At 51.4% G+C, this 23,724-nt stretch overlaps 1 protein-coding gene across 1 annotated transcript in view; it reads right to left on the bottom strand.

The window, feature by feature from the left end:
- Window positions 1–23,724, bottom strand: part of CCDC88C (coiled-coil domain containing 88C) — a 130,497-nt gene that overhangs the window by 5,310 nt on the left and 101,463 nt on the right. The window contains exons 21-29 of the mRNA XM_047080215.1: window positions 20,956–21,099; window positions 18,478–18,664; window positions 16,364–16,509; window positions 13,722–13,811; window positions 12,171–12,409; window positions 7,131–7,319; window positions 4,413–4,478; window positions 1,707–1,775; window positions 567–856 (exon numbers count right to left, since the gene is read on the bottom strand). Of these exons, the coding sequence (XP_046936171.1) occupies window positions 567–856; window positions 1,707–1,775; window positions 4,413–4,478; window positions 7,131–7,319; window positions 12,171–12,409; window positions 13,722–13,811; window positions 16,364–16,509; window positions 18,478–18,664; window positions 20,956–21,099 (1,420 nt within the window). The remainder of the gene's footprint in view (window positions 1–566; window positions 857–1,706; window positions 1,776–4,412; window positions 4,479–7,130; window positions 7,320–12,170; window positions 12,410–13,721; window positions 13,812–16,363; window positions 16,510–18,477; window positions 18,665–20,955; window positions 21,100–23,724) is intronic.

The raw sequence follows: 23,724 nt of genomic DNA, 5'->3' as shown, positions 1-23,724 counted from the left end.
AATTCAAATGTCAATACCTGTAAGTTTTGTTGGAAGACAGCCATGTCCATTCACTGACAGAAGATCTAAGGCTGTGTCCTTACGAAAATGGCAGAGCTGAGAGGTTGCGATAGAGACTGCATGGCCCAGAATGCCTAAGATATCTATCATCGAGCCCTTTACAGAAACAATTTGCCAACCTCTGCTGGTGGAGGCTCGGGGGAAGTGGGTATTCGGGGCTCTGCCACAAAAGCTGCTGAGACCCTAGCCACACCAAGTTGGGTGCCGGCCATATCCCAAGAGCAGCTCCCAGTGGTGGGCACATCCCATCCCTACCCTCTATGCTGGCAGCAAATTCCTGCCTGCTCACTTCACAATGGAGAAAACAGGCTCCGAGGTCTGGGGCCGGCTGCCAGTGCCCAGTGGCTTGCTGACCAGTGGGTTCCCTCTCCCATCCAAGCCAGCTCTCCACCCAGGCCACACCATGCCCGGCCCGGCCCTTTCTGGGACTCTGCTGCCAGGGTCTCGGCCCCCAGTGCCCATGTGGGGAAGACAGGCACTCTGTGTCCAAGCCCTGGGCCACTCACAGGGGTGGGGGAGCGCCGGTTGCTCTCCTCCAGAAACTCCTCCAGGGTGACCATCTCACTGCTCGGTGAGGCAGAGCTGGGTCGTCCCCCAGCGTGAGGCTGGCCCGTGCCCCTCTTCTGGATGCCCTCCTGGGGGAGAGGCCCGTTCCGGGGCGGGGGGCACTCATGGCGGCTGAGGGCAGCGCGTCCCGTGGTGCTGGCGTCCCGTGGCAGAGTGGCCGTGTCCCGGCTGGGGATCAGGTCTTCACTGCTGAAGCTCTCGGACCTTCTGTGGAGCTGGTCAGAGGAACCTGGGAGTGGGGGCGGGGCGGTACAGAGGGACACGTGTGAGTCTCCCTCGCCGTCTCCTCTGCCTCCGGCGGGCTCTGTGCTGCCTCGCAGTCACCGAAAACAGAGAGAGCCCTGCCAGGGCACCCAGGCCACACTTCTCCCAGCTGCAATTCGGATGTTAAGGACGTTTTGGAGAGCTTCAGAATTTCACTCTGGCATTTAAAAACGAAACTCCTGGAGATAAAAGCGGAAAGCTTCTGGTAACGCTTAAGCTATTATTTAATATTAGTAGCCTGAAGGCACCACACTCAGTAGGTCTCATCCATCCATGTATTAAAGGATTAATCAGCACCTGTTCCACGCTAGGGGTCTTCCGGGGGCTGATCACATGCATACGAAGGGAAAAAAGTTATCTGTGCAAAGTTTCCAGGCTTCGGACAAGACACATATTCTTTCCAAATGCTCAGAAATGTTAAGACAGACGATACTGTGCACTATAAAACGAAGTTAAAAAAGTACAGAAGAATCAAAGTCATCCCACTATGCTCTCTGGCCACCAGACAGAACTATGGTCAGTACCCCCACGCTACAGATGACGTAGCTCAGATTCAGAGAACGGGGGGCAGGGGGGCGGGCACCCAGGGCTGGTCTATGGGGATGAAGGGATTCAAACTCAAATCCGCTCAAACGCCCAGGTGTGTGCCTCAAACAGCATGATGTGGACTCCACCGGCAAATGTCCGATGAGGCAGACAACCTTGTGAAGATGACCACTTTGTTGTAAAAAAAAAAAAAAAAAAAAAAACAACACGAGCCCAGAACCAAAGCCCCCAATATAACGAAAAGCGTGCGGAAGCCAAGGCTGACCGACCTTTCAGGTTGAGGGGCGAGCTGTCGCTGGATGCATTTCGACTGCTCTCCAAGCTGCCTGGTCGGGACACTGAAAGGAAAGGACACTCTGTGTCAAGGGCCAACAAGCAGGTAAACCCCAGACTGAAACACCTGACCCGAGAAAGGCCACAGAACAAAGGACGTCCACGCCAAAGTCCAGGCAGAGGCCCTGAGGATGGATGGGTGCCGGGGTTCTCTATATTCCCCCACCGGGAGCGCCAGCAACTTGCGTGTGAGGCATGGCATCCAGCAAGCGACCCAGAAACGACAGGTAGCGTTGTTTTTATTAGGTCTAGGGCTAGGACTTGAGACAATTTTGTTAACAACACGAATCGCACACGAACGCTAGTCCAGGAAGCAGACCGAAAGAGAAGGGCTGCTCAGGGGAAGCTAATGAGAGGAGAGCGCCCACGCTTATTATTACATAGAGCTTTCTGGAACACACGTGTACAAGGGGGTGCGTGCCTGCGCCCAGGGCACCTTCCCTTTGCTGATCCACGGGAGTGAGTGCGGGGACCCTGAGGAGGGGAGGGAGAGTGTGCTTTTGCTTTTCTTGGCTGTTTGTGGCCCTTCAGCTCCTTGCTTCCTCTGCCTCGAATTTCCATCTACCCCCAAGGGAAAAATCAGCCCTTCCGGTGACAAGGAACTTGGAGACAGCAGCTCTCCTGGCTGCATGAGCCTGCCTGAGTTGTGTGCACAAGGGAGCTCAGGGCAGGGGGCGGGGGGGGGGGGCAGGTGGGGGGCGAGCCCGGCTGCAGGTGGGGGTGGCTTCACCGCTGCAAAGGGCAGGCTGGCCCTCCAAAGCCGGCAGACCCCCGCTCTCCTGGTCCACTCTTCCAGGAGCCCTGCCGGCCTGCCCCACACCACTTTGTTTGTCCTGCCGGACCACGAACCCCTGGGGGACAAGAACTGCCCTTCTGTCATCCCTGTATCCACCTCAGCACGCAGCTGGTGTCGAGCCGAAGGGCACGGAGAACCGAAGACGCGCGGAGGTGCTCTGTTCACTGCGCCCCTGGGGAGAGTTTGCTCTTGCTTTACTGGGTCTATAGGGCGTCCAGTTCCCAAGTGCTGGTGCGCTCTGCAAATAGCAGGCATCTGGAAAACTCTTACTAGCAAACAGGGTTTGGGGAGGAGCCAAAAAAATCCGCAGTTTTCACGAACAGTGTAAAAGCAGAGTCCCCTCTTTCAGAAGGAAAAATTAAAGAAAACACACGTCTTTAAAAAGGAATTAAGTTTTGGGGCACCTGGGTGCCCAGTCAGTTGAGCAGCCGACTTCAGCTCAGGTCATAATCTCACAGTTAGTGAGTTCGAATCCCGGGTCGGGCTCTGTGCTGACAACTGTGAGCTTGGAGCGTGCTTCGGATTCTGTGTCCCCACCGCTCCCCACCCCCCCACCCCTTCCCGCTCATACTTTGCCTCTCTCAAAAAAAAAAAAAAAAAAAAACATTAAAAAAAATTATAAAGGAATTTTCATTCAAAGAAAACCGTGACACAAATCAACAGGACCCCAAAGCACTTTTGTTTATTCAACCACAGCATTGAAAACTGCTTTTCCTTCCTTCTGCCCTGATAAGAAAAGCTCAAGGAATCAGAGTGCTTAGGAAGAAAACCCCTCGGTTGGTCAGCCGCTGGAGCACCAATCTGGCTCTTCAGTGCCCCTAACAAAGCACCGCGGCCAGTATGTCCAGGTGTGGCACCCCCCCCCTCGGTGCAAAGACACAAGGGGCCCTCGTGTCAGACTGTTGTGCCACAGAGCATGTCCTTCCACTCGTACAGAGCGCCAGCGTCTGTATCTGTATGAACGTCCGCATCATAAGACACTGAAGACAATGACGGACGGGAGACAACGCTATAGCCCCTACACTTACTGTTGATCACTTCCCAAGTAGCAGAGTTCACAGTGAGCTTTCTGATTTTAAGAATCATTTCCTCACCCTTATAGGATTTTTGTTTTTCAAAACTCACCAAAACCCAAAGCAGCTTTTAAGTTTTGAGAAAGCTGGTATGATTCACTGTTTCCCTTCTGCAGAAACTTACAATGTCTCTAAATCAAATGGCTAAGGGCTTCATCAATTCCTAAGACTAGTACAACTTGGAGCTACTATGGACAACTGAACTCCAAGTGAGGACAGTGAGGGACCTCCTGGCACTCAGTGCTCCCCGTGTGGGTCACCACAATGCCCTGGCAAACCTGAGGGGCACCCCAAAGCAAGGGCAGTTGGAGCCTGTAGACGCAGGATACTTTAGAAATGGTGACTTCAGGGGCGCCTGGGTGGCTCAGTCAGTTAAGCCTCCAACTTCAGCTCAGGTCATGATCTCGTGGCTCATGAGTTTGAGCCCCATGTCAGGCTCTGTGCTGATAGCTCAGAGCCTGGAGCCTGCTTTGGGTTCTGTGTCTCCCTCTCTCTCTGCCCCTCCCCCACTTGTGCAGTCTCAAAAACAAACATAAAAAAAAAAAAAAAGAAGTGGTGACTTCCCTGTCCCTGGAGGTATGTAAGCAGAAGCCACATGCTCAGGACCCTGGGGAGGGCAGGAAGGAGTCTGGAGGAACTGCGGCCCCTCTCCATCCTCACGTCTACCCATTTTATATGTCGGACGTCCACACAGGACTGAGGTTGAAAGAAAGTACTGCAGATGAAAATGAGTCTGAGACCCCAGGCATAAGGACATGACGCTGAGCACTCACCGTACTGCCTGTGGTTGAACTCCAGCTCCAGGGATGGGTCACAGAGGCTGTCATCTGAATTATAGCCTATGGTGACAGTAAGGTCATCGGTTATTAACGCAGGAGTTTCTGGAACACTTTGAAAAACTACAGACTCTTATTTAGGAAAAAGTATACTTTTATTTGCCCTTTGACCCAGCAATCCCACTTCAAGGAATCAGCTCTGGAGAAGGGTTGGCTGAAAAGACTGTGTGATATGTGGCCATTTAATACCAATTAAAGTAAGAAAGATCTCCATGATGTATGCCTAGGTGGGAAAAAAAAATCAAGGTGCCATTTATTTTTGCAGAAAGAAGCACCAGGAATTTCAACCAGTACCGAAGGAAAAAGGGTATCCAGAGAGTGGTTTTGGAATAGAGTTCAGGGGATGGGGGCAGAGAGGGGACCTCGAACACTGAGAATACCTCCTCATATTATTCAGGTTTTTGAATCTATATTATGTATTTTAAAAACAGGGTTGATTTATGAAGAAGTCTAAAATTGAAAACAGAACAAACCTCACTGCATGCAATTGTTAACAATCACACAGAGAGAAACATTGATCTGTTTACATTTTGAATGTAAAACTCTATGTGTGCATCCTTAGTGAGATGGAACTTAAAGAGTAAAAAAACTATAAAGAAAATACTGCTTAGTGGATTTACTTTAATAACACTGGCATAACTTTTTCAACCATTTACCACATATTTGGGGGGAAAAAGATAAGTCAATGTTTCAGGAGACCAGATTTCCATGTAAGAAAAGGACACACAGATATGAAATCAAAGAAGGAAAAATCCCTGTAATGTTACATTTGAATCGGAAGTATTGACACAAACTTATAACGTGTCCCATCTTTCTCTACTGAAAGGGCCAGAAGCAATGGCAACTCTCTAGCGGCCAGAACTTGATTATTAAGTTCTGCTCTAGGGGCATCTGAGTACATCGGTCGGTTGTCCAATTCTTGATTTTAGCTCAGGTCATGGTCTCACAGTCTTGAGACTGAGCCACGCTCAGTGTGGAGCCTGCTTGGGATTCCTTCTCTCTCCCCCTCTGCCCTTCTCCCTTGGTTACATATACACGCACTCTCCCCCCAAAAATAACAAAACAAACTGATAAATTCTGTTCTAAAAGGAATCAGATTTAGAGAAATGGCTGACTCTAAGGGGGGGTTTCCATTTGAAGCTGGCTATTTGCCCAATGGCAGTCGATACTGAGGAGTGTGAGTACACGTTGGCGGGGAAGCGCGTGGCCAGGACTGGGTCTGCAGAGGTGACCCACCTTCCTGCAGGCTCCACAGGTGTAGGAATGGCCAGAGAGGTTTCTAGGCTCAGGCTCTGGTTTAGGACTGGGATCCAGACAGGGCCCGCAAATTAGTCTGAAGGGCTGGACCTTGAACCGCACAGGTCGCTGGAAATCCGAGGGGAGATGGAGTCCCGGCTCCTCCCTGAGACCAGGCAGGGCTTCTGTACCCCAGGCCCCGGGAGAACGGGGGGAGACTGCTGACAAGGAGCCTGTCCAGGCTGTCCACCTAGCATGTGACACCATCCCCTTGACCTCCACCAGCATGAGACTATCACTTCCAGTGTCTGGCCAGGAGTAGAGAAGGACCACCTGCTCGCCCTGTGCCCACTCATCTCCCCAGAGGTGTTCATGAGCTGTGAACAAGGTCGTGAAGCTAACCCAGACGCGCCTTAAGGGTGGGGACCCTGTGTGCTTTGCCTGTCAAACCAAGGTTCTGCACAGCCAGGTGGTATGGTGGGGTGGGTGGGGTGGTGGTATAACAGTAATCCTTCCCAGTTCTCTCCAATTCCCAACACCCCACAGGCACCCCTTCCAGCTGTTGCTTCAGATATTTTCATATCTCTAAACTATAAGCAGGATGTCTTTTTCAGTCTTAAGCTTTATCTTCCTGTTTGTAGATTTTAGATTTCCAAGTGCTTTTCCCCCCAACTGCTCTCTTTTACAGCATCCTGTTCTTGTTTCATGGGTAAAACCACCTCACTTATCTCGGACTCTATTAATGACAGGCATTTCAAAGCTGTCACCTCTGTGCTGTTTACTCTGTGGCCTCATATTGGTTTTGGTCGCCCTGGCCAGAGGCTCTCTTCAGGTGTCCAGGGATCCCTGAACTTCCCTAGGCCTCACTTGGCAAGATATGACTGAGCTGTTCTGGTGGGAATTTCTCAAGCTTATCAGATGGCTCGAAGAACATTTTAATCTCACGTCCAAAGGTGTGGACACGTATGGCTCCTGGCACCCAGGGAGAAGTTCAGTTTGTAAGCCCCTCCCCAAATCCCCTTGTCCTCTGTTTAGGAGACCCACTCTCTAATCTACTGAGTGGACCTCCAGTTCAGAGACATGCTCGTGTTTCCTCCATAGAGAATAAACCTCCAAACTCCCACCACGGTGGAGTGAGGGCGTTGCCTGCATTTAGCCCAAACTCCAGTTCACCTCCCTTCTGGAGCTACTGGGTGCCACCACTTCCTGAAAAGTGCTGGTGAGAGCGGCTTAGGATCGGGCCTCTGGATGGTGAAGTTGTCTGCCCTGAGTCACACGGCTGGTAGGCAGAATCCATGCCTTTGTGATTTCAAAGCTTGTCTACAGCTTACCTGCTCTGCTTACCACCTCATAGCCTGGGGTCTTTCGGAAGGACCCTGGGCGCTTATCCCTCTTATTCTGGAGGGGCCCACAACTCACCTTTGGTGCGGCCTGGGTGCCGGGAGATGGGGGTGGAGCTGGAAGGGGTTGTAGTGATGGCTGAGGTTGAACAGGTCCGGGAGCTCAGCTCCGAGGGCCAGGGTTTCATGGCCGGGTCGGCGGAGGCATCCGTGCGGTCAAGGCTGCCTCTGTGCGGGGACCCTTGCTTTGGTTTTAGGTCCCCAGGGCCTGGGGCAGAGAAGGACATTGAGAAATGGGGCTGCAAAAGCCCATGCGAAGGCTGGGCTGCCACACTGAGGTCTAGAAGCAGGGACACCAGGGCACACGGACCACAACAAGACAGAAGCTGGGCTGCGGTTTCAACAAGAGGGTGCAGGCTGCAGGCCTGTGTCGGGAGGCCCAGAGAGGCCGGCCCTGGCTCTACAGATGGATCCTACTGCAAGCCCTGAAAAGCTGGGAGAAGACAAAGAACTCAAGACGATCGACACACTGTTGCTACAGGTCCCACATACAAACTACGGGGTACACCTGCTGTATGTAACTCCAATGACTGATCTAAAAAGATCCTCATAACTTCCGCTCAAGATCAGTCAAGGCCTGCAGCCAAGGTTCCAAAGGCCCAGGATGTGCATCCTGTCAACTGGCTTCACTGAGGATTTGAAGATGTTCACTGCCACGCTGACGATGTAAGAATTCTTAATTTCTGTTAAGAGTCACTTTTACCTTGCATCTTGTGCTTTTCTGCAATCGCTGAATTTTCTACCACGAACACATACTCTTATTATAAAACAAAATCTATGTAAAAATATTAAAAAAGAAAAAAAAACCCTAACTCATTCCAACTACCTAACAGTAGGAAAGGAGATGGGCTCTCTAAATGGAAGGTAACACGAGTGCCGTTGGAACTACTAGGAGCAGGAGGACGTCACCATGTCCCAACCCAGGAACCCCGTGGCTGGGGACCCAGAGCCAGGGCCCTTCCGTGGACCTGACCCCACCGGCCCCTCAGCCACTCGAAGTCTGGGTTCGCTGGGAAGTTTTCAGTGCCCAAATCTTACAACTTGAAACCAAGGCAAAATTTGGATTCTGAAAGATACCCTTGATGAGAAGCAAGATTCAAGTCTGGTGGAATGAGTCGGGACAGGCATCCAACAGGTGCGGTTAAAATGAGCGGAGGGGAGGTGGAGATGAGCAGACAGCACGAATGGCAGAGAGACAGGGCGATTCCAATGGCATGCTGGCGAGACAGAGTCCTGGGGGACCAGGAGCATGGTGGCCCGGGGTCCCCAAGGCGGAGCGTGCGAGATGAAGTCAGTGCCACTTTGACCGACTTCAACAGCTTAGTAGGTATGTATGTACTTTTATGGTTCCCTTGTTTTTATGCTGATACTGGTTTTCCACAGACAGTACTGATAATAATCTTTCCTTTTAAAAATAAATTTAAGTAGCAACGCTGAGTCAGTTCAAGGGAAAACACGGAAGTAATCATACAGGTGATTAAAAAAAAAAAAAATGTGGCAGAACTCAAGAAGACCACACAGGAATGACGGAAGACAGCAAACAGTGCAGTAGCTAAAGGCCTCTATCGACCAGCATCCCCCCCGCTCTGGGCGTGACCAGCATCCCCCCCCCCCGCTCTGGGCGTGACTGGTGTGCTGATGGTCTTTCTGTCCGCTACCATTTTGGCTTCCACGTCCAAGAGGTCAGAGAGCTACCACACAGTCATAAAACTTCATTCTGGGCTGCCCTCTGGCTTGGCAACATCGATCCAATTATACAAAACGCTTGAATGGAGCAGTAAATCCTTCAAAACATAGAGTACATCTAAAAAGGGCCTTGTCAGCAAAAGCCAACAATTCGATGCTCTGACAAAGGACAGGGCAGCGGTTTTAAATTTAGCTGCTTAAAAATAAGTCTTAAAAAAAAAAATCTCACTTGACAGAGGCCGTATATTTTAGGAAGCAAAGCGACAACCGACCAGTCCTGCTTTACACACGGGCATGACATAAGCCTGCAGGTGCGAGAGAGGGGAAGGCAGCCCACGGCCACCAGACTTACTTATTAGCACGGACATCCTGGCCCAAGGACCTGTGCACGGATGTCCCGAGGCTCCCCTAAAACTGTGCTGCGCTGGAGAAATGGTCCAGAGGGTGTGACAACTCATCTTCTCTTTTGAAATCAGAATCCACGCTGGCTACTTTAAGTTTGGCTTGAACTGGGGTTGGGAAGGAGGGGTCCACTATGGGTCATCTGGCCTTTAGGTACTTTTTGTTTGTTTGTTTCTTTTTTGGTTTTGTTTGAATTTCAGAAATGAAGGAGGATTACGTGATGAAGACACATGATACAGGAAAAGGATTAGAAATCTCCAATTTCTGAAAAAGGGACAGGCTCATTAGGAGAGGATGGGATGTCAGAGGAAGACCAGAACCGCAGGCGTTTAGACAGAGTTGGGTGGGCCGTTGGAGACTTGTCTTTGTCCTTGCTTTTGCTTCTCAAAAAGGGACTCTTTTTGCGCTGAGTTGCTAAATTGTTATTCCCCGGAATACCCAAGAGAGGAAGAAAAGAAAAAAAAAAAACAAATAAATCAAATGAGTAACAACAAATGACTCTAAATAAGCTAAATGTAGTCAGGAAATCAGAATCCTGTCCAACCCAGGAAAGACAGAAACAATACCCATGACAAGCCCAGAACCAGGACTCTGTGAATCATTTATGCTCTGAGTCAATTTAATTTCACCGGCATCTTTGTGCCAATGCTTCACTCTGCACGTGAGAAGAACTATATACTGCTCAAGGAGCCAATGGCTGAGACATATTTCAATTTCAAAGTGTTAAATTATTAAATAAGGATGTTTGTTAATTTAGGACCCGGCTTCTCTTACTCATCCATTTTAATGACAGGCCCCCTGATGATGTGGTGCTCACTCTACTCCTGTTCCTGTTCAAAGGCTTTGGAAACCCCTAATGGTCTGTTTCTGGCCTGGTGTCATGAACAGTCTACCCTCAAGTATTCACCAGTAACTCTGTATATCTACAATAACCTCTTTTGGTAGTATATGTTTAAAAACAATGAAAATATCACTTTTTGTACCAAACCCCGTCAAGAATTATTTCCCTTTCGATCTCCCGCACAACCTCTACCCCAATCCCACACTTCTTGGCCTTTAGAGTCTTGTCAGAGCAGACACTCAAGTCTTACTTTCTGAACACGTCCTATATTGACACAGATGATTTACCAATTTCTCATTTAGGATTAAAGCAATATGGGATCCTCGGTTATTTCTTCCTCCACAGCGCCACCTGGTGGCCAGAATAAGGGACCTCAGGTTCTGCCACACTTTAGTTCAGCATCTTCGGGGACCCAAAGGGCTTTAACTGCACACAGTGGTCAAGAACTCCAGCTCGCACCCCGACAGACGTGGATCCCAGTTCCACCACTGGTTACACTGGCAAGGATTTAATTTCACCAAGCCTCACTTTCTCAGCTCTGAGGAGGGATAATTAATTGTGCCTGCCGGACGTGGTAGTTAGGACTCAAGGAGACAGGTAAAGCATGTAAATTAGCTACAGGGATGCCGAGCCCAGAGGAAGCACCCCACACATGGCTGCCACTATGAATAATTTTCCCTGACCTGCTCGTTCATGGATCAGCTCAACGGTCTGGACCAGCCAAGCACTTTTTTTCCTCTCAAAGTTTTCCTAGCTCATTAGACGAATGGTAGTTCACTAAGTCAATTACAGAATAATAGAAGCGGAGGGGATAAACGTCAACAGCTTTAAATGGCCAACATGAAAACGGGAGGCAACAGGGCTCCTCTAGAAACCAAGGTTAGGCTTCCTTATCTCTTAGCTGCACGTGAGCCTTTCACCTAATCTGATCTGTAAAGAAGGGGAGGGAGGCAAGCATTCGTCGCCAATGTGTGTGCGTGTGCACGTTTTTTCTGCATTCAAAAGTGACACAACAGGACCTCGCATGGTGAATGTCCCCCTCCCCCCCCCCCCCCAAAGGCTTGTGCACGTGCCACACTCAAGAGGCAGCTTGTCTCCGCCAGCCGTCAGCAGCCGGGGGCACAAAGGTCTCAGGCCTGGTCTTCAGACAGTCCTAGGGTCCTGCATAAACACTTACATTACTAGCAAGGTTTATGGGTAAGTAATCTTTAATCACCACTTAAAAGTAAATTTGAAAATATAACAACGTTTCATGGCCACTGCCGTGTTTGGTTGATTCTAAGACACGCATTTCTCCCCATTCCTTCCCATCTCTGAAATCAGGACACAGCTCCGATGGTGTCTGAAAGTCACCACTGGCCAGGGGGTACCACCTCTGATAAAACGGTCACTGTCACTACCAACTTATTTTGCTCCTGTTTTCCGTTTACGTCTGGGCACAGCAACCTAAGTCTTTGGAAGAGCTCTCCAACAAGAGTATAACAAAGTTTCTGAGTGGTAAGGCACTGCCTCTTCTGATTGCCAGTCTTTTTCTTCCCAGGTGGCATATTAAGTAATTATGCAGTGTAGAGCTGATAGAGTCTTAGATGTGATGAAACATAGCATACACAACCAGAACTCCATTTCAGAACCTCTGGCAAACTCCAAATGTCAGGCCTAAGTACAAGGGTAAGCTGTGCCCCATGGCTGGTAGGACTCAGTGACTTGACTGAAGATCTAATGTGCACACAGAACACGTTAAATGCACTTGGGATTTCCCTACAGGAACAGCTCACACTAAATCTTTGACATGTACAACCCCAAAACATATACTACCGAGCCTGTCTCTACAGCGCCTGCATAAGTATCTCTGTGGGTGTCAGACCCCCGACCCCAGCGTACCTGCTGGGCGATGGTTCTCATTCTAAAATAACAACTGTCATGGGACGAAGCTGCTGAAGTGGATGTATATTTTCTACCTGGTTGCTAACATACGCGAAGAGGCAGATGTGTGCATATGAGGCACACCCTCTCCATGCCCCTCTGCACATGCGTGCACATCCATGCACCGTCTCTCATTCCACCCTCGAGGCACGGCCCTTCGGAGCATCCCCTCCAGAGCCTGGCTGCAGCCTGGTCGGCCACTCGTACCTTTCCCCACAGGCCCGTTGAGGGGGTCCTGCTCTTCCGCACAGTTGGAGCCAGACGGGGCCGTCTCGGGGTTGTCTGGCTGCAACCGGAGGGGCTGAGAGGCAGATGGCGTCGTCGGGTCTGGGGACTCCAGCTGCCAGGGAGGGCTGTCTGCGGTTGACTTGAGTCGTTCTCTGGAACCCTCTTTCTTTGGTTTGATGAGTTTGACTAAGGCTTTGGCTCCAATCCAGTGGTTTTTCCTAGTTACGAGCAGATTGTTAGAAGGACAAGGCCAACCCGCACTGTCCCTCCAGCAGGTCACAGGGTGGGGGGCCCTGATGGGAGCTGGACTTTCCATAAGCCTGGAAGCCATTGATTTGGGGTTCAGAATGGTGGTGCTCTTCATCACCATAATCATTGGATTTGGGGCCCAGGGATGGTAGAAATGTGTATTGTGGCAGAAATCCACACTAGCCTCTTGGGAAAACAGACTTCAAACACGGCCACTGACTCTTGGTTATCTGTGTGAAACCAAGTGGTGCTGTGCTAACCTCATCTGTGTTCGCTGGCAATTTTTCTGTCAAAATGCCATTCTGGAACAGAGTCATGGACCTCTTCATTTTCTGTTAAAGTTAATAGTGGGTGAGGTGAGTGGACATTCTTCTCCCAGTCCCTGGCACAGAGGAATATGGGAGAGCAGGAGGCAGGTAGAGAGAGTAGGCCGTTTAAATTAAAACCAGTGAATTTTAAGAGTAAACGACAGAGTAGCAGCTGAATGGAAATGGGGGCATCCTGATATAACAAAAAAACTGACTCTGAAACTAGATAGCACTGTGTCTACACAAACCACTCGGTCTCCTCATCTGGGCCTCCATTTCTCTGTCAGAGAGAAGGGTGAGAATGAGGTTCTGATATTCTGTGGTTCACCAGAAGAGCCTTGAGGCTTCATGGTGATTCTGACTTTGAGGCTGGGCTGGGACAGGACACGGGAGGCTCAGGGGTCAATCCTGATGGATGATGCCGGCCCTGCTGGGAGACTGAGCGGGCCCCACAGCCAGGGGGCGGCTGCTCCCTGGAGAAAGAAATATGTTTGTGAACCTGCCCTGGGGTTCAGGGAGCCCAGAGGAATTTGTGTGAGGCCCAGGGGTTCCCGTGTTCACCTGCAGGAGGTGCTATACCAGCTTCCTTCTCCGAAACAGGAACGTGATTTGCAACGTCCTGCGAAATCCTGAGACAGAACCTGACACGGCAGCCATTTGTCCCATTTTAATGGCTCCAAAACCACAGACTCTCTGCCCCCTTGAAAGGGCTGTGGCTAAAGTAAGCCCACGTCTCATCACAGTCAGCTGGCATCCGCCGTCCCTCACAGGACAAGCCAGAGCACAGGGGGCGGGGCCGAACATCTAATTCCCCTCTGTCACGGGAGCGGCCTGCACACGGGGCCTCCACAGAGCGGGAGGCATGGGCTCTACGAGCTGGGTGCTGCTCCAGACGGGAGCAGTTTCCACCCCACTCATGAACACGGACATTCTCTGCTCTAGGTCTAAGTCACAGACACTTCCATCAACTCACTTCTTGGGAGCGGGGTCATAGAACTTGTACTGATCCATGATTTTCTCCTCCAGTTTTTCCTTATGTCTCCGTAAGGCATTTAATTTGTCTCTGTGAAGAGAGAGGAAAGGGGGGCTATCAATCCAGTTTTAAATAAAACACGTGAATTTACTTCATCAGCCCAGCCTGGGACCTTTTCTGGGATTTGGACATCATAGTGTCATGACCCTCATGATCACAAAGCTGGGAATGTGCGAATGGAAACGTCTGGCATGAGTCCAGGGAGCCCTGCTACCTTAAGGAGCCATGATAAATCACCTAGGGTCTGGATGCAAGCCGACTCAAGGGAGCAGACTCCTAACCATCTGAAAACCTGCATGTTTCTAGAAGCTCTAAGGACTTGGCCGCCAGGTCTTTCAGGACACTGGGCATTCGGGGGTGGCCACAGCACTTGCACGTTAATAATACCTTTGGTGAAAGGGGAAAGGTGTGCCCTCAGCTAGTCAGTTCAGCAAAGTCAGACCTCTGACTTGGATCTATCCCGATGCCGGTTCCTGAGAACATTCCACGAGGGCAAACTCAAAAGCTTCCGGGGCCAGAGAAGGAGCAAAGCAGGCCTAGAAAGAGCAGGGGGAGCGGTGGGCACGGGAGCCCAAACAGATGGCCACTAGGCAGGGATGCATGAGGCCTACAGGGCAGACCCGCCAATGTTTTCAGAGAAGCCAGAAACTTAGGTCATGAAGCAACATGTCCTGATGTCTAACTATTGGAGATCAGTTCACATTTTCAAAAACACAAAAAGGATCAAGACCCCTCTGGACCCTGGGGCTGCCAGAGGGCACTGCTGTGCCCTAGGCGAGTCTGGCCTTCCTGATATGAAGGGTGTGCTTCTGGTTTGCTTTATCTCAAGAGTCCCAGGGGCGGTGCCTTCTACACGCACTGCCCACAGGCTGCCACCTGGGTCTCAGCAGCCATGACAGCTCGGAACCCTGGTCTCCTTGTTAGAAAAGGAGGCCTCTGAACCAGAGACAGGTACACAGGCCTCTGTCGTGGAGCTGTAGGGGCTCCATCCGAACTAAGGGCTGAGACAACACTGCACAATGACATCCCAAGAGTGACAGCTTCGTGAACCTCTGGCGCCCACCAGGAAGCCCCACTCTGCTCCCAGCCCCCTTGGCTTGATGTCTGTGTTACTCTTCTGTCCTCACTGCCATGCTGCTCAGCCTTCCTCTGTGAGCACTTCCGTGGCTGTCTGGCCCCACAGATGCACAGTAACTCCCTGCGAGCGGGCACTGCACCCCTCCCAGGGCCCAGAACGGTGCTCTCTGTTCAGTGCAGGCTCTGGGAAGCTTGCTAAGCCCCCGGCATTCCGCACTCTCTAATGCAAAACCACCATCAAATCATCCCCCTTGGATACCAGGCTCTTACTCTTCTGGTTAGCACCTGCCCAACCCCCTGCTGGCATTTTTTATCAACTGGGTTACAGACGGCCAACTTCCGTCAGTCCAATCTACCCTAAATTTACAGCGTGGTTTTCAATGTAAACCATCCTCCAGTAGGTGGCGAGCCACCTCTACAGGATCAAAGCCAGAAAAGTAACGAAGCAGCGTCGTTATGCTGGAGAGCGGGCCCAGTGCGGCGGCATTCACTGTGATCACATCCCTCTGCCAGCCAGCTTCCTCTTGCGTTCCCCACACTGGCCAGCCAGTCCCCCTCATGAGGAAGGAGAGCCCACCCACCACAGCACAGAGTGGTGAAAATCACCCCAGATCCATGAGATGGATCTCGGATTACTCAACTTCTAAAGCATGAGGTTTCCAGGACCAGGGCTCCTCCTCCAGACCTCTGTTTCCTAGGCCCTGCTAGACCAGCATCCTTTCGGATGATGGCATCCTTCCCGGCAAATCCAAACTCACAAGCTGCGCAGAGAAGCCTTCCACGGTTGAGTGCCCACCTCCTCGTCCAGGCTTCTTTCCGTGCACATTCCCTGCACCCAGAACACTGCTGAGCTCCACCTTCAGGTTCCCCACCTGCCCACCTTCCATGTCCACAAGAGAACCTCATCTCCCCACTACGTTGCCTTCCATGATGCTCAGCAGGTGCCCAGCACGGAGGTGCTCCTCGCACAACCCCCCACCCCTACCAGTTCCTGGCCCCCAGGGAATGGATCTGTGCACCCCATGGGGCCTGTGCCAGAGCTGGCACTTCATTAACACCAGCTGAGGGAGGACAATCACAGCACAACAACCACCTACTTTGCGACAATCCAGGGGAAAACAGACACAGGTGACAGAAAGACACCAGCTATGGCACCTGTGCTCAGGCTTCCACTTGGATTCTTCCCTGAGGTGTTTCTCACCAGCACTGTCATATTTTTAAAAGTGAGCTTAATTCCAAAAGCAGATTCCAAAGCTTCTGGTGGGGGTACTGCCTTTGAAACACAAACAAAAGCTAACCACCACCACTTACAGAAACCCAGAACCATTCCAGGGAAGCCAAGAGAAGGATGTGTTGGTAAGGTGGTCTGTCCCCTTGCCCTCAGGACGCCAACAGGCTCGGGGCGATTCCTTGTCCACAGTGTCACAGGTCTTGGATGGGGCCCGGGAAGCTAGAACCTCCCCCCGCCCTTTGCCTACAGGTGTCAACCCCACACGTGCCCTTACATGTACTGCTTCTGCTCCTCGTGGTACTGCTCCTTACTCTCCATGTTCTGCTCTAGAAGCATCTGGTTCTGCTGGCTCAGCAGCTGGATCTGGCTCAGGAGGTGATGATTTTCTTCCTCCAAGTTTCCCTTGAGACGGGAGAGCAGCTACAACACAGATCAACAGCGTTTCAGACACTACGCGATCCCGTGATTCCTCTGCTGGGAATGTGGCTTCCAGGGGAAGGGCCACGTGCACAGGGACGTGCACCCCTCCCTCTGCCAGCGAGAACCTGCAAGGACCAAAAGAGCCAACGGTATGGGAAGAGCTGAACTCCCTCTGCACCTGCCCTGCCCAATCTGGCAGTCACCAGCAACGTGTGGCCACTGAGCTTACAATGCAGCTAGTCTGAACGGAGGTGTGCCAAAGTACACGACAGACTGTGAAGACTTAATGATAGTAAAGAAAAGAACATAGAAGAGATTTTTTTGGATACACATCGAAATGATAATGTTTTAGATATGTTAGCCAAACAAAATATACTTTGAAAATTAATCCCACCTGTTCTTACTTTTTTAACATGGCTACTAGAAAACGTTAACATGTGCACGTGGCCTGTGCTTTATTTCTGGTGGGCAGCTCTGCTCTTGAAGAGGGTCAGCACACCTTTTCTTCAAAGGACCTGACACTAAGTATTTCAGGCTTTCCAGACTGAAAGGGGGTCACCTGTTGCAAAGCTTCGACTCAGTTGCTGCAGCAGGAAGTAGCCACAGACAAAATGTAAGCGCACCGGGTGTGGCCATGTTCCCATAACACTGCTGACAGACATGGACATTTAAATTTCCTATCATTTCTGGGGGGCCTGGGTGGCTCATTCGGTTAAGTGTCCGACGTCAGCCAGGTCATGATGATCTCACGGTCTGTGGGTTCGATCCCCGCATCGGGCTCTGTGCTGACAGCTAGGAGCCTGGAGCCTGCTTCGGGTTCTGTGTCTCCCTCTCTCTCTGCCCTCCCAAACTCGCTTGCCCGCCCTCCCTCCCTCCCTCTTTCTCAAAAATAAACATTAAAAAAATTATCCTTAAGCTTCTTATCATTTCCACTTGACACAAACTATTCTTTCGATTTCTCCCAACCACTACCACTGTCAAAGACATTCTTAGTTCATAGCCGAATGTATACAAACAGGCAGTGGGCTAGATCTGACTCATGGGCTGAGATCTGCCAATTCCTGCTTCAGAAGATCAGTACAGTTGATGTAGCAGGAAAATCGCAGGCTTTGGCTTCAGACAGAGCTCCATTCCACTACCGTGGACCTCAGTCTGAGGTCTCCTCCAAAAGCCTAAAGAACCTCCCTGTGACAACACAGCCTATGGTGGCTGAGGCTTCCTTTGGCTTAAAGTCTGGCCCCCACCTCCTCCACACGCCCCTTGCCCCAGCCCAGGGGGCCTTGAGGCACCTGGGCCTTGGTTTCCTCAACTGAGATGTCCCAAAGGGCCACCACGAGCTCGAAGGAAAAGGCCTCTGAGAGGATTTCTGGACAAACGAGAGGCAAGAGGAGCTGTGTCCTGGGGATGGTGCCATCCATGGGGAGGGACCCACGGATGAAGCTGGGGAGGGACCAAGTGCTCTCCCCTGCCCAATCCGCTTTGGTCTTATCTGTCGCGGGGTCTGCTTACGATTTCATTTGAGATGGTTTTGCTAAGAAGACAATTTCCAACCTAGTGCACCAAAAGAGAGCTCTGCTCCTCTGGAAACCCGGGCACTCCTGAGTAAGCTCCATCCCAGATGCCCCGGGATACAGGACCCTGAGCCAGAGTCAGCCATTCACGCCATTTCTCGGGAACAGCATGGATACTGAATTGCAAAGATGAAAGTGTAGACACAGACAAGGGGATGGAAATAAGTCTGTGTTCTGCTGTCCCCACACATGTCTCTGATGCTCGGGGAAGCACAGGGCAGATGGAAAGGTGTTTTCTAATACATCTCTGCCAGTCATGGAGTCTGTCTCCCTTTTAAATGCCTCAGTACCCTCTCAGCCCCTGTACCGCCTTCCACGGAGTCTTCGGATGCCGACGCCAGCGCAGACCCATCGTAACCCCACTGGGCCCAGGGCTGTCCACGTCCTGAGGCCTCACCTCGCAGCGGTTGTCCAGCTTGGTCAGCGAGATGTCCATGTTCTGGTGCTGCTCCTTCAGCTCGTCAAACCGTGCCTGCCAGCGGTTCAGCTCCAGCTGTGAGTTGTTCAGGGAGGTTTTCAGCTCCTTGGTGTGGGCGTGCAGCTCCTCATACTCCCCCTTCAGCTGGTGGTGCAGGAAATTGACCCTGGGGGTGGAGAGCCACAGGCCAAGAGCTGAAGAGCTGTCCCTGCTGTGCAGCCTTACACAAGATGATAGCCTCTCTGGGCCTCAGTTCTTTCACGTGTAAAATGAGAGGCTTGAACAAAATCAGCAGTTTTCAAACTGCGTCCCTTGGGGTTCTACAAGGGTCCCCCGGTGTCCTCGCACTGGGCTGGGGGGACAGAGTGGGTAGGCTCAGACACCTGCTCCAACAGAGTATCACTGCTATCATGTCTTTTGCCTTTAAAGCCTTGGGATATCTGCATATGTACTTGGAAAAAAGGGTTCAGTAGTTAGCGTGTTTTGTTTTGTTTTCTGGAAACACAGAACCAGAACATTTTTGCGTCTGGCTCTTCTTCCCAATTTCAAGCTCCTTTCTTTTTTTTTTTTTTTTTCCGTTTTTATTTATTTTTGGGACAGAGAGAGACAGAGCATGAACAGGGGAGGGGCAGAGAGAGAGGGAGACACAGAATCAGAAACAGGCTCCAGGCTCCGAGCCACCAGCCCAGAGCCTGACGCGGGGCTCGAACTCCCGGACCGCGAGATCGTGACCTGGCTGAAGTCGGACGCTTAACCGACTGCGCCACCCAGGCGCCCCTCAAGCTCCTTTCTAACTTCAACTCCTGGGGTAAATAAAATATGAGATGCCAGGGTTTTACAGAAACCCACTAAAATTATCATCATCATGATAACTATTATGTAACTGGGATTTCTTGGGGGAAGATTTGGATCAGAAAGTTCCAGTCACTGGAGGCTCACGGATTTCATTTGGACACAGCTGTGTCTTATTTGGCCGCACACCCTTCTTTTAAATGGATCAGTGTGCCAACATTTAGAAACCTGAAAGTCTCACATCAATACTCCGATGTCCCGTTTCTCTTAAGAAAAAAGCATAAAACGGAAAGATGACCTGGTAGCGGTGAGCCTGCCTCGTGGCTGACAACCTTCAGCCGCTGTGTTCTTCCCCACGTCACTGTCAGGCCTATCGCCGACACTCCCTCACCCACGAGCCTGGTCTCCCAGGGCACAGGACACACCGCAGTATGTGGCCCCGGTGCACATTCATGCAAGGACATGGAGACGAAGCAGCTTTATACGGTCATTGTGGTAAGACTGGATTCAAATCCTGACTCTGCCATTAAGTGATTTTGAAAAAATTTGCTCATCTCTGAGCCTGTTTCTTATCTGTTAAAAAAGTGGGGTGGGGGGGATAATAACAGTACAGCTGACTCTCGTTATCTGAGGTAGTGATGCTCTGTGAGGTCCCCCAAGATCACTGAAATGGTGGATACTGAACCACTGCTCCTCGGGAAAATGCACAGTACAGGTTCCTGCTCTGGTTACAACATTTTAGTCGACCGATCAAGACATTCCTTATTTTATAGGGGTTTCTGTTTAAAGACACCTCCTGGCCACAGCACCGTAGCTCCTGCCTGAATGGAGCTTATCTAATGTGTACTTTCCCCGTAAGGCCATCACAGCCTTGCACTTAGGAACACGAGACAACACTTCAGTACTCCACTTGGTGGGTATTTTAAATAGTAAAACTGCCACGAAATAAGACAAAAATATGAAAATCCCACGGGTCACAAAAAGGATGCTTATTCACAGCATGAGAACTGACACAGGAAGGCAGAGCATCCTTGTATGTCCTCAGCTGGAAATGTGTGCATCAGGTGACTCAGGTACTGGGCCACCCTGGGCATGTGCATCAAAGCACCATGAGCATCAATTTGGGGGTGACGCATACATTTTAGGAAGGAGGTGAATTCACAACAGGAAACGTGTGAATACTAAGCATCAATGGTGTGTCCTTCATGAGATCGCTGTGTGGCCTACAGCAGATGAGGGTCTGGGCCTGATGCAATGTGTCTCTCGAGTCCTTCCATCCCAGCAACAAAAGCTAGAGCCCCCTCTCAACTGTGCCACCTAGCTGTGAACAGGACAGGGTTTATAAAAATACAGGTCTGCGGGGCACCCAGGTGGCTCAGTCGGTTGAGCATCTGACCTCGGCTCAGGTCATGATCTTGCGGTTCATGAGTTCGAGCCTACACATCGACAGCTCAGAGCCTGGAGCCTGCTTTCGATTCTGGGTCTCCCCGTCTCTCTGCCCCTCCCCAACTCGTGCATACTCTTTCAAAAAGTCAATAAAAAAAAATTTTTAAGTAAAAATATAAAAATACAGGACTGCCAGGGGACCCCGGCTGACCTCCTCTCGGCGGGGCGGAGTGCGTCTACGTGAAATCCCGGATGGCAGCCGCCCCACACGGAGCTCACCTGTCCAGCTCTCCCCGCAGCCGCTGGTTCTCACCCACGGCCATGGCGCCCGTCCTCTGCTCTTGCTGCAGTGCCTCCCTCTCGGTGTTCAGAACCTTCTCCCGCTCCTCCAGCTCCGCCTGACGCTTCAGCATGTCGTCGTGCCTGGCGGAGGGGAGCACACCCGCTGGGAGCTGGGCTGGGGGCTCCTTTCCCTCCAGGCACCCAACTCCCCAGAGGACTGTGAAGCTGCCCACAGAAGGCAGGGCCCCTCTGGAGGCTTTCTTTGGGGTCTTTGAGGGGGATGGGGCAGGAACAGGCAGGGCGAGATGCAGGGCAGCAGAAAAACGGAGAACGGTGGCCAGGAGAGGCGTCTGGGCCAGGGGTCTCCTCCAGCCCCACACGTGTCCACAGTCCCTCAGATTCCCCGTCAAAGCAGCCATTCCTCCCCCAGCCGCCTGGGGAACACCTAGGCTATGTTTCCTGCACTCTGAGCCCTTCCCTTCAGGAGTCATGGCTACGTTACTAGGTGGTTCACTAAGCATAAACACATCTACAAGAAACGACAAAATAAACAGCTGAATTCCACCACACTTAACTCTTAATCCCTCTTCACTGGGGCCTGGGTGAGCCCTCCGCCCTCCTCTCCTCCGGAATTGAGTCTCCTTGTTCTTTGCCTGGCCTTGCTGCTGGGACAGAGGCTTGCTTGGTGGGGACCTACTGGCTGCCAGTGGCCAATTCTTCATACACACACACACACGCAGACACACAGACACACACGCATGCGCGCACAGCCTTTTCTCAGGATCCCCAACCACAGCCCTCCCCCTCCCCTTAGGCTTTTCTCTCCTTCTGCAGCCTCAGTCTCTGGGGGTTACTGTGTAGTTGTCTCTGGAGACCAGCACAGCACAGGAGGATGGACCCCTTGACAAGCCCAGGCTGTCTTTCCTACTTGCTGGAAACATCCGTGTTCAAAGACGACTCAGGATCTCCCCCAAATCCATGGCAACGACTAAGGCACCACCTTTCAATCGTCCCCATTCGGGCAAATCCCTCCTCTGCAGACCCCTTCCTTGTCAGACAGTGTGACAGGGTGCCCAACCTGTCTTCACAGCTCCACGCCTGCGCCCACTTATACCACCTGACTAGAGCCAGGACTAGTTGGGGATCAAAGCCAGAAACCTGCTTAGGCAGCCGTTCAATGACACACTTTTGTGGGGCCTTCTGCCACACTGTGGAGAAGCATAAAGCTGGGAGTGGAAGCTCTGTCTAGCTTCTCAGGTGGTGACATTTCTCAACCAGGCTAACAATTCTGAAAAAAGCCATCCAGGTTTGCAAATTAGGGCCACAGGCAGATATCAGGGCTCCCCAAAACCTGTTTCCCTGTGGTCATGTCTTGGAAAAGCCCACAGGGGTATCTGTAACCACTAGTAACCACCTAACTGCAGGACTGATGCCATGTGTCCTGCTCACCAGTGAATCCTGGGTACGAGGCATGGCACTTGGTAAATATCTATTAAGGGAACGAAGAAATGAGCATCCAATTTAAAAAGTGCCATCATCCCTGTGTCCCAAGTACCTACACTCCCAAAGCCACAGCCCCACTGCAGACAGACCAAGGGGGCCTCCAGCCATCTGTCCAGCCAGTGAAAATTCAAGCGACACAGTAGTTCTGCCTGCTGTATTGACAAGGAGCCAGAGGGAAAACAACAGTGAACCCCCTCAAGGCCAGTCCAAACTCCACCTGCAAAAACCTTCACCCTCTAAACAGACACTAAGAATATCGTGAGACACGATTAGAACATAGAACAAGGTGTTAATGACAAGACGCATAAGTGCCTGGTGAGCAGTGGGCAAGGTTCAGAGCTCTGTGAACACCTTTTGCTCCATTTCATTAGCCAACCGGGAGCATCCCTGGCAAGTCTAGACACAGCACCATGCACACAGTACACGCTCACCAAGTGCCACACGAACCTAGGAGGGGCTCAGGAGGAGAGGGGAGATGGAAATGCCCAGAGGCACAAGACGCTAATTTGGGCTGGAAGGCATAGTGTCTTACTAGGAGCAGATGCTTCGACAGCTCCTGAAGAAAGGAGATGTGGGTGGAGAGAGCAGGTAGAGGACCCCAGAGAGAGGCAAAACAGAAGCAACGGGTGAGTGGATAAATGAATGTCATCACCTCTGTGCCCTCAGCGTCATCAGATGCCCTTACCACTTTGCAGCTCAATGACTAAGACCAGTCAAAGGAGATGCTGTCAGCAAGGACACCTGACAAGCACAGGAAGTGGGTAATCAACTGCTCCCTCCTACACAGCTCCGTGGGCTCGAGTGCCCACCTCTCTGTAGAGACACAGCTCTCTCCTGGGTCAGAGTCAGGTGCATAGCACCCCTCCCACCAGACTCCGGGTCCTGCCCGGAAGCACTCAGGGATCTGCCGGGGGACAGGAGCTCGGGCAACGCTAGCTGAATGTACACGAAACCCAGGACCCTGCTTTGTGAAGAGTGCCCAGACCTGTAGGTTTCAGTGCATGTAAATTTTAGATTAAAAAAGGAAAGGAGGGCAGGCAGGGGGAGAGAGAGGTATGGCTGAGCTGAGAGGTACACGGGGGTCTCATTATACTGTTCTATTTGCTTTCTATACATTCACAAGCTGCCAAAATCGAAGGCTGGAAAGAAAGTGTCCCAGACCTTGACAGGGAAAACGAGGCTGGGCAAGTCCATGGGAGCGGGTCAGTGTAAAAAACTGCGGGGCAGTTGTGGTAGATAGCCTCCTTCTTCCTGGTTTGGAGA

This window comes from Lynx rufus, unplaced genomic scaffold, assembly GCF_022079265.1.
Source record: "Lynx rufus isolate CCGP_SWC_20201006 ecotype Redwood Valley unplaced genomic scaffold, mLynRuf1.p SCAF_17, whole genome shotgun sequence".
In the NCBI taxonomy this organism is placed as follows: Eukaryota; Metazoa; Chordata; class Mammalia; order Carnivora; family Felidae; genus Lynx; species Lynx rufus.
The sequence above is the reverse complement of the archived record's forward strand: the minus strand, read 5'-3'. Positions and strand labels throughout refer to the sequence as shown.